This window comes from Lontra canadensis, unplaced genomic scaffold (assembly GCF_010015895.1).
Source record: "Lontra canadensis isolate GAN:19392208 unplaced genomic scaffold, GSC_riverotter_1.0 scaffold103, whole genome shotgun sequence".
Taxonomy (NCBI): domain Eukaryota; kingdom Metazoa; phylum Chordata; class Mammalia; order Carnivora; family Mustelidae; genus Lontra; species Lontra canadensis.
In genome coordinates, this window is record NW_022631097.1 from 1,695,568 (window position 1) to 1,711,214 (window position 15,647).

Below are 15,647 nucleotides of genomic sequence, written 5' to 3' on the forward strand. Positions count from 1 at the left end.
TCTGCTCAGTGGGGAGCCTGCTTCCCCCTCTCTCTCTGCCTGCCTCTCTGCCTACTTGTGATCTCTCTGTCAAATAAATAAATAAAATCTTTTAAAAAAATAGTATTTTTGCTTATGAAAAGAAGGCATAGTCTTTATCTTCTTTTTTCTTAACCTTGTGATAAAAAGAATAGGGCACAACTCTATGCTAAAAGAGGATTCCCCGAGTCGTAGACTTTCTGGTAAGATGGGGATAAATTTGGAGGAAAGATGTCGAATTATTAAATATAACTTGGACTAAGCATAAATATGCTTTAATTATTAAATTGATTAATTTTATATCAAAATTACATGATATAAATCATTGATATTATAATTATATAACCATTCTATGTGGTTATGTAATTCTTACACATAATTATATTATTAACAAATATTATATAATAATTATAAATCACTGATGTTATGGCTAGTGCTATTATAATCAATATAACTGAACTTGAATTACTACATGTAGTTTGGACTCAGTATAAGCAAGCTTTATGGATTGGATTAAAGAATGTTCAGGTCCAGAAATTTTATTGAAGTTGTCTGCAATCCCTTACAAGTAAAATTTTTTGAGTATTTCCAAAAACCTTCCAATATTCTTTTTATAGTTGAAAAAGCTAAGACCAAAATAAAATTTATTCTACACATCCATGGAGAATGCCAAGAAATATAAGACATGGCCCCCATTGCCAGAAGCTTATAATCGTACTATCAGTGATGATGATGATGATGATATCACCTGAGGGGTAGGAGGTAATGCAGACTTGATTTCTTTTATAATGACAGCTGGGATTCCATAATCCTGAATCAGCAAGGACAACTGAGGACCCACTACCCTAATACAAGCCCTTCCCACCCATAGGAGAGACTGCCTTCTGACAAAACCTAGAAATATGCTTTCAGAATGTTTAACCAAAGAGCCTGGATATTTGCAGACCTCAGACACTCTGCTTTCCTGAGACCCAGGTCACAGAGTCTCATCCCTGGTGTCCAACTTTTGATCTGGATAAGGTTCCTTCTTTGACAGTAAACCTTTCCTCTGTACTTCATCTTTGCTTCCAGAATCATTATTTCTCCTTAACAGAAGAAAATAAGGTTAGAAAGGCAGGTGAGGTCCAGGAAATGGAGGGGTTTGACTGCAGATGTAGTAAATACCTGCAAAATCACGGCAAAATTAATAAGAATAGAAACTGAGGTTATGCTTATACCTAGAAAGTGTTAAACTTTACACAACTGTTACATATCCCTCTAAAATCTCCAGTTAAGTAATGCTTTTTTTTTAACTGAAAAACTTAATTTTGGATGAAAAATCCAAAAGAAAATTGAAAAGTTATGATAAAACATGGATAATTCTAAAGATTTACACCAATCAACTCAATTATGAGGCTCTTTTTTTGTTGTATACATTAAGAATTTTGGGTAGTAATAAGATTTTAGAGCTAGATTTAAAGTGGAAACAATGATCCAGGATGAGAGAGAGGAAATCAAAAGGGAAAGAGGCAAAAGCAACCAAGTGCTTTGTACTGCCTATATGACTAGCATACTAGTATGATATGTAGCCAATGTCATCAATTTTATTTTTTAAGATGTTATTTATTATTTATTTATTTGAGAGAAAGAAAGAGCACCAGGCATGCAGAGTGGGGGGAGGGGCAGAGGAAGAGGGAGAACCAGATTTCCTACTGAGCAGGGATCTAGACCTGGGCTCAATGAGCCCAGGACCCTGGAATCATCACTTGAGCTGAAAGCAGATGCTTAACCCACTGAGCCACCCAGGCGCCCCTCATTCATGTTATTTTTATATGTGCCTTTGAGTTGGTTTACTTTACCTTTAGAAGGCCAAGAGCTTGCCATTTCAAAATTGAAAAGTCATAAATCGTGATAATGTTCAGTCATTGGGCTAACTCTTCTTTGGCAAAGAATACACTATAAAATTAATGGTTGGACTTTAATGAGCACTCCCTAGTTATAAATTAGAATCTTGGGTTAAACTGTGCTTTATTTCAGATGCTACCCTTGAGGCATGTGATAGTGTGGGTACAACTTGAAATACCTCCTGCCTCTTGTGTATTACATATTAATTTCAACTTGTTAATGACTATAGTGTTTATGTTGTGAATGGAATGGGACTCTTTCATTTTGGTAATTTACAGTCCAATGTCCATTTATTTTAGAACAAATTTGAATTATCAGGAGGCTAAAGTTAATTTGTAACTCACAAGTAAGAAATCTTACAAGTCCCAGAACAAAGTGTGACATCTACTTAAACTGTGAGTACAGGGTCTATCTACAATTAAGCATCTAAAGATCCTTCCCAAAGTCCATGAGGATGATTTCTCTAGACTCGATTGGTGCCAGTTGGGGGGAAAAAGGTGTTTTCATGTTAAGGAATATGAATCTCATTTAAGTGGCTCTAAAGGGAGACAGTGCAGTACATTTGATGCAGAATATGTAAAATTGAGCCTACTCACTCTTTCTTGCACTTTTCAACACAAAGTGAGCCCCTGATAGAACATCCAGGTAGGAGTATAGCTTGCCACCGTGTCACACAAACAAAAGATCAACAGGGTCTGGAACTTCCATGATCATATTTTCAAAGTACCCACTGGTGATTATCTTCCTACTAAATTTGAAAGGGATTATATGTTTAACTGGTCGGGTCATTAACCTTAGGAAAGAACTGGTCTGTTATTGGAAAAATGAAGGGAAAATTTTTCACTCTGCATTTTCAGGCTAATTTGCTTTTAACTTTTAGGGTAGAAAAGAATCATGGTAATTTTAAATATTTCACAAGCAATGACGGCATTTCACGGTATTTTTCTGGGAAGAATAGATGAAAGGTTGCCACAGTGCCCCAATTGTTTATCAGATAAACAAGTTTTGTTGTACTGGGGTGAAAATCCAAGGGTGCACAGGTGTATGAGGTTGACTTGGGTAAACTTTTACACATAGGTAGTAAACTATAAAACTGTGTTATGTGCACTCATAGTGGAAGATCAACATACAGGCATACACAGGGCCTAACATTAACCAGCTGTCAGGGCCTGAACTGTGTTCCCCCCAAATTCATAAGTCAAAGCCCTGACCCCTAGTATCTCAGAATGTGACAGTATTTGGTTAGTGTTCACTTCAGCAACACATATACTAAAATCGGAATGATACAGAGAAGATTAGCATGGCCCCTGCCCAAGGTTGACATGCAAATTCATGAATCGATTAGATTAAAATGAGTGCATTAAGATGGGTCTTAGTCTAATCTGACTGGTGTCCTTACAAGAAGGGATTAAGACACACAGGGGTGCCATGTGCAGAGGGACAACCACAGGAAGCAGCAGCAAGGAGGCACTGCTGCAAACGAAGGAGAGAGACCCAGCAGAAACAAACCCTGCTGACACCTTGATCATGGACTTCCAACATCCAGAACTCTGAGAAAATAAACTTCTGTTGTTTGAACCACCTGGGCTGGGGTATTTTGTTTTGGCAGCCCTAGCAAACTAATACACCAAGGATTAAGAAAGGCATCCTGGAGAAAGGGGTGGCTCGGGTTAAGAGGACTGTAGAAAGTCCATTTTAGAAAACAAAACAAAACAAAACAAAAAAAAAAAACGGGTGCCTGGGTGGCTCAGTCAGTTAAACATCTGCCTTCAGCTCAATTCATGAACTCAGGGTCCTGGGATCAAGCCCCATGTTTGGCTCCCTGCTCAGTGAGGACCCTGCTACTCCCTCTTCCTCTGCCCTTACCCTTGCTCATGCTTTGTCTCTCTTTCTCAGATAAATAAATAAAATATTTTTTTTTTAAAAAAGGCAAAGAAAAAACAAAACAAAACAAAACAAAACAGCTGTGTAAAGGCCTAGAGGTGAGAGAGATCATGATACTTTCCAGTGTCTTGAAAGAAGTACAGCCTGGGGCATAATAGGCAAGTCAGGAGGGGGAAAAAAAAAAAAAGGGAGATGTCATGGACATTAGTCACTTTTGGCTGTCTAAGATCTAAACACCCTTCCCATTTTAGGAAAATCCCAAAATCAGAAGAAGGAAGCTCAGAGGGAGCAGATACCCTGTCTCTGAGCTCTCAGAGCCAGATATACTGACCTAAAGCCAGTCAGCTCATGTTCCCATTGGGGACTCTGGTTCTGGATGGAGGAAAATGAAGGGCAGGATGGTTAGAAATGGTTCACGGTGCCTAGAACCCAATGTCCAGTGGTAAGGCAAAACGTGTCAGAAACAACAGAATATAGCTATGTGACATGGAGTGTCCAATGACAAGATGGCAGGAATCAAGTGGAGGGCAAGTATTAAGGTATCAAGATGACAGATGCCAGGGTACCTGGGTGGCTCAGTTGGTTAAGCGTCTGCCTTTGGCTCAGGTCATGATCCCAGAGACCTGGTATGAAGCCCCACATCAGGCTCCCTGCTCAGTAGGGGATTTTGCTTCTCCCTCTGCCTCTCCTCCCTGGCTTGTGCTCTCTCTCTCTTGCTCACTGTCCCTCTCTTAAATAAATAAAATCTCTAAAAAAAAAAAAAAAGATGACAGATGCCTACAGCAACAGACTAAGTAAGATGACCTACTTGCCCTGGTTTGCCCAGGATTTTCCTGATTTTATAACTGAAAAACCCGCATCCTGGGAACTCCCTCAGTCTTGAGCAAACTTAAGGGGTTGCTCTCTATAAGTCAGGCAGCCTGTTCCTCTGATCTGATTTTGTCTGTGCCTTACCTCCCTGGGTTTCTTTTGTTTTTCCAAGCCTTATTCCTTAGCCTCTCTAACAATTCTGTAAGTTACCTGATATCCTCCTAAAAAATTCCTTTTCTGCTTAAGTTAACATGAATTGGTTTTTCTTGGCTGCAGCCAAGAATCCTGTGAAGGGACTATGAAGGGCCTTATAAGTCATGTTATGAGTTTAGACTTTGTCCAGAAGTCAAGGCAGAGTGGGGAGAGAGGGCACCAGTAGGTTCTAAACAGGAAATACTGTGATCAGCTTTTCACCTAAGGATGATCACTTTGGCTACGGTGTGACAATAAATTGAACAAGAGCAATATAGAAGAGTAAAGAGGAAACAGTGAGAAATATTAGGAAGTTATGGTAACCAAACAGACCAGAAAGGATGGTTGTCCAGAGCCCCTAGGTATTCGAGAGATGGAGAGAAGAGGAATGATTGGAGAGAAATGTAGCAGGGTAGACAGATAGAATAACTAATGGCTGACAGACAACAGAGACCTTTAGGAATATTGTGAGAGCATCAAGTCAATGCCAAAAACCAGACTGAACATGCCCATCCTCAACCACCTTCCATTGAATAAATGTCCACGAGGCTGGTGCCCACTTGCTCCTGGGTGCCCGCCACTGCTGGATGACCTGCCACTCCCATCAACAGCTGGCCACGAAGAAAGGGAACACTGTACGTCTCTTCCAGTTTCAGCACAATTCTGTTAGGACTATGTGCCCAACCCCTCCCAGAGAGTGTCTAGTCTAAATCCATCCCCTCCCACATCCCTGTTGTCCTTGATCACTACCCAGAGAGCAAGTCATTCGTGTCAGCAGCCATACCCTGGCCCAACCCTTCCCCAAGTCCACTGGAAATTTTGTCCTGTGTTGGTGATATCCCCACATCTTCAAACTCTTTTCCCAGTATTCTCTCACCTCTCTGCTCTTTTATGGGGAAAACTGGCTGTCCTCCAAGGACAATGCTTCCCATGAAGCCCTCTTAGGTTACTCTCTCATTGCTCAGGGATCTCAGCGTCAGAAGGCAGGGTTAGTAGCTTCTCCTTGGCTTCCTCACACGGCTTCCAGAGCACCAATTCCCCACCCTCTTGCAACCCTTCTGTGGCTGTGAATCTCAAGCCATCTGGTATACCTTTATTCAACCTCTTCCGACTTCCTCCTTGCTTCCCCTCTCCACCTGACTCAGTATACTTTATTCCAGTGACCTCAGCTCTGGACTCTGAATCCCAAATGGCTTCCTCCCGATCACACCTATCATCAAATCCTGGACCTTGTTACCATTTCAAAACTGCACTACTTCCATCATCACTCATTCAGAAAGCCTACTCTCCAATCTGTTGAAGTAACCCTACTGCAATTGTTCCTCCGACCTCATCAGCACTTCTAACCTGATTCCTCTACTTTCCTCCTATTCATTAGCTCCCTTTAGTTCAGTTACCCTTTAATTATATTAAATTTCATGTCTACTATTAAAACTCATTTTTTTCTCTTTGCCCTTTCTTTGCATTGCCTAACAAATTCTAACCCTGGATGAATCCTACCATTGCCTTTTTTTTTTTTTTTTTTTTAGTATATGTGCTGCTAAAGCGAGCACGACCACTGCCTTTTTTATGTCTGTACTTAGCTAAGATCCAGTGGAGAAAATGGGACCACGAGAGTGCTCATCGTACAAGTGCCCTCCTTAATACCCATCACCCATTTATCCCACCCCCCACCTACCTCCCCCCCTCAACCCTCGATGCCTTCTCTATTGTTAAGAGTCTCTTATTTTTTTTTCTCTTTTTTTTTTCCCCCTTCCTGTACGATCATCTGTTTTGTTTCTTAAATTCTACATATGAGTGGGGCCCCTGGGTGGCTCAGTGGGTTAAGCCTCTGCCTTCGGCTCAGGTCACGATTTCAGGGTCCTGGGATCAGGTCCCACATCGGGCTCCCCCTGTTCTGCAGGGAGCCTTCTTCCCCCTCTCTCTCTTCCTGCCTACTTGTGACCTCTCTCTCTGTCAAATAAATAAATAAAATCTTTTTAAAAATAAAGATTTTATTTATTTATTTGACAGAGATCACAAGTAGGCAGAGAGGCAGGCAGAGAGAGAGGAGGAAGCAGGCTCCCTGCTGAGCAGAGACAGACAGAGATCACAAGTAGGCAGAGAGGCAGGCAGAGAGAGGAGGAAGCAGGCTCCCTGCTGAGCAGAGAGCCTGATGCAGGGCTTGATGCCAGGACCCTGAGATCATGACCTGAGCCGAAGGCAGAGGCTTAACCCACTAAGCCACCCAGGCACCCCACCAGTAATTTTTTTTTTTTTTGAGAAAGCTAGAAATGTATAGAATTTCAGAGCTGTAGATAATTCTATAGAATTATAGAGCTAGAAATTTATAGAAATTTAGGCCTGGAGACCTAAAATTATAACAAAAATTGTCTAATATATTGAAGTGCAAGAACTTGAGAGAAGAGCTGTATGGTGCTAATTCAACAAATATGTAATAAAGATATGCTTTCAGCTAGGCATCGTAGCTAGATACTGTCAAAAATTGTGTGACTTTACCCTCTTTCCAAGCTAACAATCTAACACAGTTTCATAAATGCTGCCAGAAAGTACCTGAGCCAAAGGACTTTATTCTTCAGAGCACAAGCAGCCTGAGCTTCATATTCCTTTCAGTTCTCCTTGACTCCCCAAGTCCCATGATGGTAGGCCAGGTGGATGCTGCACGTGCAACGGGTTTGTGTCACAGCTGAAGAACCCTGAACTTAGGAAACTTTAATCTTTTATAATGAACTGCAGGCCAAAGTGGCTAGGCTTTGCTTCAGAGGGAGACGTTATCTTTAACATACTGGATAGCAACAAACCTGCCTTTTGCACGGTGGGAGACAGCTATGCTAATCATACAAAGCTGTTCCCTATATTGGTCAGAGTTCTCCATGGAAAGAGAACCAAAATAATATATTTAATGAGATTTATTTTAAAGAATTGGCTCATGCAATTGTGGGACTGCCAAGTCCAAAATCTGCAGAGCAGGACAGCAGGCTGGAGACCTAGGGAAGGGTTGATGTGGCAGCTGGGGTCTGAAGGCAGCCTGGAAGCAGAATTCTCTTTTCCTCCAGGGACATTGGTCTTTTCTCGTAAGTCCTTTAACTGATTGGATGAGGCCCACCTACATGATGGAGGGTAATCGGCTGTATTCAAAGTCTACTGTTCTAAATCTATCTGTGTGTTTAAAAATCCTCACAGCAACATCTGTAGTAGTGTTTGACAAAAAAACTAGGTACTGTGGGCTAGTCCAGCTGACTCATTAAATTAACCACATTAGTCCAGAGATTCATAAAAAATTGTCCCTCTTTACTGTGTGTCATTTTTTCCCTCAAGATAACCTTGTTAATATGATAATTAAAATATTACATTGACATACATATAACGTATTTTAAAAAACTGTCTCCCAACATGTACTTAATGTTTGAAATTCATTAATTGCTGGTGTCTAGACCTCCCTTCCTGACTCCAATTAACCTTCAAAATCTAAAACAAACCTTAATATTAAACATTAACCGTTAGCATTAAACATTAAACAGAAATTATGCATTTCTCATTCATACTGTGCATTTATTTTTAGTAAGAATCTGGTTCTAGGTGCTTGGGACATAAAATTTCAGTTCCTGCCCTTTAAGATACTCACCAGACGAAAATACATCAAGAGCTCGAATAAGGTGTACACAGGGGTGCTGTGTGACCACCTAGACATGAGGAAGGAGGGAAGAAGCAGGCACAGCTGAGCAACTTCACAGGGTGACCAAAGGGAGGCAGTGATTTCACAAAACTCGGGCTTCCAAGCTCACATCAGCATGATGGCTACAAGAGCTACTTTAGAGTAAACTAGTATCATCCCCGGGTAATCCTGACTGATTTCATCAAGATTTATAAACTGCTGGGTTTTTTCCCTTCGCACTCTAAATAGAAGCCGCTCACTGGGTACCCCCGTCCTGCTCCCACCACGCACAGGCCGCCCCCGCCTCCACTCGCTTCCAGCTCTGGGCCGGCCGCCCCGCCGCACTGCTTTCCAGCCCCACCCCCACTTTCTCTCCACCCCGCCCCCCGCGCCTCGCCTCTTCCCTTTCGCTCTGGCGCGGAGGACTGTGGGAGCCGCTTCCTTGGATTCCGCGCGTGGCAACGACTTGGGCGCCGCGCTCTGGCCTACGCGTGCTCTTGGTAGATTTCTCGAGAAAACCACGTCGTACCCTGCTAGACTCACGGTCGCTCTGCTCCCCCTCGCTGGGAGGTAGGAGAAGGGCCCGGGGGCAAGGAGCGCCTCTGGCCGGCGTGGGCGGCCCGAGGCTGGTGGCGGTCCGGAGGCGGGCACCTGGCGGCACGCCCCCGCGCGGGTGCTTGGCGCGCCGCTCGGGGCGGGGGTTTGGTTTGCGGAGGGGCCCAGGCTGCGTACTGGCACTTCCTTCCCTCCCGCCTGCGGCTGGACGCGGCCTGCAGGCCCCACGTCTGTCACTCTCAAGCGCGGGCGTTGCTTCCCCGAATTTGGGTTACTCTTCTAAGCAGCTTTGGGCGGTGCTGCTTTGCACCTGGCGGCGGTACCAAATCAGTCACCCTACAACCGGGAAATTCGAACCCAGATTAGACCTTTCCACCACCTCTGGAATTTCATAGGAAATACACTGAATATTCATCTTTATTTTTGTGTGTTATTTAAAACTTTTTGAAAAAAATTTTTAAAAGATTTTATTTATTGTATATATAGAGAGAGATCAGAAGTAGGCAGAACAGCAGGTGGGCGGGGGGAGCAGGCTCCCCGCTGAGCAGAAAGCCTGATATGGGGCTCAATCCTAGGACCCTGAGACCATGATCTGAGCCTAAGGCAGAGAGGCTTAACGCACTGAGCCACCCAGGCGCCCCAGACTTTTTGAAATTTTCTAATAAAATGTTTAATACGTGAAATAGAAGAGGGCACAAAAGAAGGCATAAGCCTGTACTTAGCCTCACAAGGATGAAACAAATTTCCAAAGACTTGAAGTGTTGTTTTTCCGAGATTCTTTCTAGGGCTAAAATCCCACTTTTCCTTTTACCAAGTGGATTTTCTGCTTGTGACCTTTTGAGGAACTACAATAGGCATCTTGGATGTAGACTATCCAACTATCCCACTGACTAGTGGGAGTGTGTCATTCAAAAACAGATCCCAGAGTCCTGGGATAGAGCCCCGCATCAGGCTCTCTGCTCAGCAGGGAGCCTGCTTCCCCCTTTCTCTCTGCCAGCCTCTCTGCCTACTTGTGATCTCTGCCTGTCAAATAAATAAATAAAATCTTAAAAAAGAAAATAAACAAACTTTTGCATTTTTAAAAAAGATGTTACTGGCATTTAATTTATGTTGAAGTAGTGTTATCCCCAGATTGCTTCAACGCTAATTGGTTGTTTTGTGAGAACTGCTTTTGAACCCTTGGGGAATCCAGAGAACTGAAGTTGTATTTGCTCTGCCACCTGTACTTCACCTTTTCTGGCCTCACTTTCCACATTTTTAAGATTAATTTGCTCACTAGATGTCTGTGCAGAAGTCCCAGATGTAAGCTAATTACATTGGGGTTGCAACGCAGCGAGAAGGGTATTTCTCTAGTTCTAAAAGTTGCTTTTTTTTCATGACATGCAAGTAAGTTGAACTGACCGAAATGGGGCTCATAATCAGAAAGTTCTCAAGGTGTGGTTCTCATATCAGCATCATCAACACCACTTGGGAACATATCAGAAATGCACACTGTAAGGAATAGAGGGGATCGTGATGACTCCCCTCCCAGGACTTAATGAAACATAAACTCTGCTGGTGAGGGAGTAACAATCTGTATTTTAACAAGCCCTTGGATTTCCATGCATGCTAAAGTTTGAGAACCACCGGTTTAATATTCTCTGAGCTAAAGCTTCTAAGTTAAAATATTTTCTCTTATACCAATGACTTTTATTTTTCAAATTTTTATTTCTTGAAGTATAATTGACAAACACGTTTCAGCTGTGCAACATAGTGATTTGAAATTTATATACATCACAGAATGATCACCACAATAAATGTAGTTACCATCTGTCACCAAAGTTATTTCTATACTATAATGTACATCCTCATGACTTATTTTATTACTGATGACTTTTAATACTTTTGATCGTGTTTGGAATGAACATTTCTATCTGATTGCCATTTTCTCTCATAGTTTTCATCTCTAAAGAAAGATTAACTCAAAAGACCTAAGTGTAAGAGCTAAAACCATAAAGCTCTTAAAATAAAACAGGTGTAAATCTTCTTGATCTGGGATTAGGCAGTGGTTTTTTTTGTTGTTGTTTGTTTGTTTGTCTTAGATGCAACACCAAAAGCACAAGCAACCAAGGAAAAAGTGGAGAAGCTGTACATGATCAAAATTCAAAGGACACTTCAAAGGGTACTATCAAGAAAATGAAAGGACAGAACATAGAATGGGATAAAAAATATTTGCAAATCAATCTGATAAGGTCTAGTATCCAGAATAGATAAAAGATTTTTGTAAATCAGATAAGACAAATAACCCAATTTTTAAAAATGGGCAAAGCGTCTGAGCAAAGCTTCTCCAATGAGATATGGTCAATAAGTGTCAATAAGTGTACGAAAAGATGCTAAACATCATTTGTCTCCAAGGAAGTGCAAATCAAAACCACAAAGATACCATTATATACCCATTAGAATGGCAGTAATCAAAAAGGGGCAATAACAAGTGGACTAGGACATGGAGAAATTGGAACCTTCATACATTGCTGGTGGAATGTAAAATGTGCAGCCCCTTTGGAATCCAGCAGCTTCTCCAAGAATTAAACGTAGAGTTGCCACATGACCCAACAATGCTATTCCTAGGTATACACTCAAAAGAATTGAAAATTTATGTCCACACTAAACTCACACAAATGTTCATAGCAGTATTATTCATAATAACTGTAAAAGGAAACAATCCAAATGTCGATTAGCTAATAAATAGATAAAATATTATTCAACCACAAAAAGGAATGAAGTACTGGTATGTGCTACGGCATAGACACACCTTGAAAACATTATACTAATGAAAGAAGCCACGCATAAAAGACTGCATATTTGATGATTCCATATGAAATATCCAGAATTGGCAAATCCATAGAGACAAAGTAGATTAGTGCCATAGGCTGAGTGGAGGGAGGAATGGAGAGTAGTTACCAAAAGGGTCCCAGATTTCTTTTGGAGTGATGAGAGTGTTCTGGAATTAGTGGTGGTAGATGCAGAACCTTGTGAATATACTAAACACCACCGAATTGTACACCTTAAAAGTAAATTTTGTGGTATGTGAATTATACAAAAAATTAATTTATATTTCACATAACTTTTTTTTAAAGGTTACAAGTAGCCACATAGGTTTGGCATTATCCTGAGCAATAAGATTAAGCTGAAATTTTTGTCTGAATTTACTGGCACACTTAAAATGGTACAAGCTATAAAGAAAATATGGACTTTAAGATAAAGTAGTTCAGTACTACATTTCTTGGGTAACTGTCCTGCCCCCTCCCCCAAACTGCCTAAAATATTTCTCAGTTTGAATGATTACTTGTCCAAGAATTCTTTCCAAATTCTCTAGTAATTACAGCATTTACTTAAAGTATATGTATACAGTAATTATATTTTCCCCACACTTTTTATGTTACTTTTCTCTGACATCTGTTTTATTCTGTCTTGCATTTTTTCCTCACCATTTTTTATGGAAATTTTCAAATGTATAGTAAAGCTTAAAGAATTTTACAGGGAATGTCATACCTGCTCCATAGATTCTACAATTAACATTTTTCTATACTTGCTTTATCACAAACCTATGTATTTATCCATGTTATTTTAAAAAAATTTTTAAAAGATTTTATTTGTTTGACAGAGTGAGAAAGAGACAGTGAGAGAGGGAACACAAGCAGGGGAAATGGGAGAAGCAGGCTTCCCTCCCAGCAGAGAGCCCAATGTGAGGCTTGACCCCAGAATCCTGGGATCATGACCTGAGCCGAAGGCAGACAGCTAATGACTGAGCCACCCAGGCGCCCCTTTTTATGGGGCATCTTTTTTATGCACATCAAACTAAATTGTAGATCTTAAGCTTTCCCTTAAATACTTAGGTAGGCATATTAATTATAGTTTGATATTTATTTACAGTTTTTTCTTTCAAGAAAAAATGTACAATGAAAAGAAAAATTTCAAGTATGTATCTGTTGAGTTTTTACAAGTATCTATACCAGTATAACCCAAACCCGTCAGGATATAGAATATTTGTCACCCTAGAAAATTATATAATCACGCACTTTTTCCTTCAGTCTCTAATCTCAATGTCTAAAAATCAACCACTATTCTGATTGTTTTCCACAATAGTTTTGCCTGTCCTAGAATTTTAAATCAACAAAACAACCCATAAGGTACAGTTTTGTGAGGCTTATTTCACTCAACATAATTCTTCCATATTATATGTCATTAATGCACACTATTTTTTCTTGCTGAATAATACTTGGTTGCATAAATCTGGCACATTGGCTTATCCATTCCGTTGATAGGCACCTGGTCCATTTCTAGTTTTTAGCACTTTTGTAGACCAATGTTTTCATTTCTCTCAGATAAATACTTGGAGTGGAGTTGCTGAGTCATAAGAAATAAAAGTTAATTTTATGAAACTGCCAGACTTTTTTTCCCAAAATTTGTACTATAGTACACCCCCAATAACAATGTATGACTATTTAGATTACTCCATCTCTGCTGACTTTTTGTGTTTTTGGTTTTTTAAATTTAACCATTGTGGTATGTGTATAGTGGTTTCTGCATTGCTTTGTAATTGACATACCTTCTGCTGCATTTGATACTAAGCTCTTTGAAAATAAGGGCAACCAACTGTACTTCTCTCGAGTGCCTGTCACTGTGTTTTTAATGTAATAAGTGTGGAATAAATTTGAAGTGAGAGCAATAAATGAATGTTTTGACACCTGGTTTTCAGAATTTGATATGAAAAAAATCTTAAGTCATAAAAATATGTAGCAGTAAATTTGACCAGAATGGTTGTTAAGTAGCTATATTTTGTTTCAATTAAGATTCCATATAACAAGAACATATTTACACTGCCAATTTTTCATAGGTACAAATGATGCAAAATGTACACCTGGCCCCAGAGACAGATGAGGATGACCTTTATTCTGGTTATAATGACTACAATCCAACCTATGATACTGAGGTAAAAAAAAAACAAAAAACAAAAAACAAAACCTGAATATTTTATGTTTGTCTTTGCTAACCACCTGGTTCATGAAAACTTCGGGTTTGAGTGTTCTGCTTTATTTTGCTTTAGATTAAATAAACTGGTTAAAAGCCTAGAAAAGTGCCGTTACTGAAGTCTGTACTAACTTCTACTAATAGTACTAATTTCAGCAAAAGGGAAAATCATGAGAAAGGCTATATAAACAAATTAGGAATAATTATATACTTGCGTTTCCCAGCACTAGCTATCTCAATGTGTGTGTAAAAAGATTTAAGTCACTTGAGGCATCTAAAACCAGTTTTTTTTAATGCTATAATTGTGAAATGTTGTATAGTGATTTTTTCTTTTAATTAAATTATGATTATTTTATAGAAAACTTAGGAAATAGAAATAAGTGTAAAGAAAAATTAAAATTAAAGGAATGGTGACCATCCAGAAGTAAATGTTAACTAGCATATGCATATCTGACCAAACATTTCCCTATGTAAATTTATGTGTATCTCTGTATATTTTGGATAAAATGGTATCATTAATCATCCATTTATATCCATCTATATCCACTTAAACTTTAAAAAAAGATGAAATTGTTAAGACAAATACTTGAATTTTTAAAAAATATTTGTGTATTTTAAATCTTTATATCATTATGAGAGTTAGAGTTTCCAAACTGTAAAACAAAAGAAAACTTTTTTATAAAGTTACCTTGAATTAGTGTGTGAATAAAGTAAGGGTGAAGGATATGGTTGTTAATTTTTTTGCTAGTATATAATAATCAAATACTAGCATTTATAGGACTTTATATGAATTTAGGAAATCTTATTCTAGAGTTTTTAAATTGCTTTAGTAACTTTTCAATTGATTTTTTCCTCTGGAGAAAAAGTAGTCTGTGAATGTGAGATCTGGAAAGAAAACAAGGAAAGAAAATAGAAACCATTCACTTAACTCTATATGAAATAAAAATCTAAGACATATAATCATTTGTAGATAATTTGAAAAACACGGAAGTTTGGAGAGAAATGAAACAATGTAAATCCTATCACCCAAAGATCATTTATAGATTGATATAATTAATCACATGACATTTTGCTGTATTCCATCTTTTAATATACACAGGTGTTTCCCTCCTTGTGTATACTGTGTATACACGTAGATATGATTATGTGGACTCCTTTTTAAAAACTTATACTAAAACATAGGTGTTTTACTAAGTTTGCATAGATTTTGAAAACAACTGAACCCTTCCCCTTTTTCCCAGTTTTAAAATTTGTATGTATAAAGAAATGTACATGCTCAGTGTTGAAAACAAAATTATCCATAATCCTATCACTCCAAAATAACTACTGTTAATATTTTGTTACGTTGTCCTTCCTTCATGCATACATGTACAGTTTTCCTTTAGCATCTTTGGAATTGAACTAGCATTTACTTTTCTGTTTGCTTTTGTACATTCAGCTACATCATGAGCAGTAACTCATAATACTAAGAATTTAAATACAGTTGACCCTTTAACAACATGGAGTTTAGGGACACTGATTCACCTCATTCCCCCCATGCAATCAAAAATCTACATACAACTTTTGACTCCCCCAAAACATAACTACTAATAGCCCACTGTTGACCAGAGGCCTTACTGATAACATCATCAATTAACAC

At 39.2% G+C, this 15,647-nt stretch overlaps 1 protein-coding gene and 1 non-coding gene across 6 annotated transcripts in view; both read left to right on the forward strand.

Moving 5' to 3' along the window:
• Positions 1-3,147: 3,147 nt before the first annotated feature.
• LOC116855517 lies at positions 3,148-3,254 on the forward strand. Its single transcript, XR_004380374.1, has one exon. It is a non-coding gene; the product is annotated as a U6 spliceosomal RNA (small nuclear RNA).
• Positions 3,255-8,864: 5,610 nt separating this feature from the next.
• IFT88 (intraflagellar transport 88) overlaps positions 8,865-15,647 on the forward strand; it is a 148,568-nt gene continuing 141,785 nt past the window's right edge. For 4 of the 5 annotated variants that reach the window (XM_032838225.1, XM_032838228.1, XM_032838229.1 and 1 more), the window contains exons 1-2: positions 8,865-9,013; positions 13,865-13,970. In XM_032838225.1, the coding sequence (XP_032694116.1) occupies positions 13,881-13,970 (90 nt within the window). In that variant the 5' untranslated portion in view covers positions 8,865-9,013; positions 13,865-13,880. The remainder of the gene's footprint in view (positions 9,014-13,864; positions 13,971-15,647) is intronic. The other variant, XM_032838227.1, reaches the window with a different exon arrangement.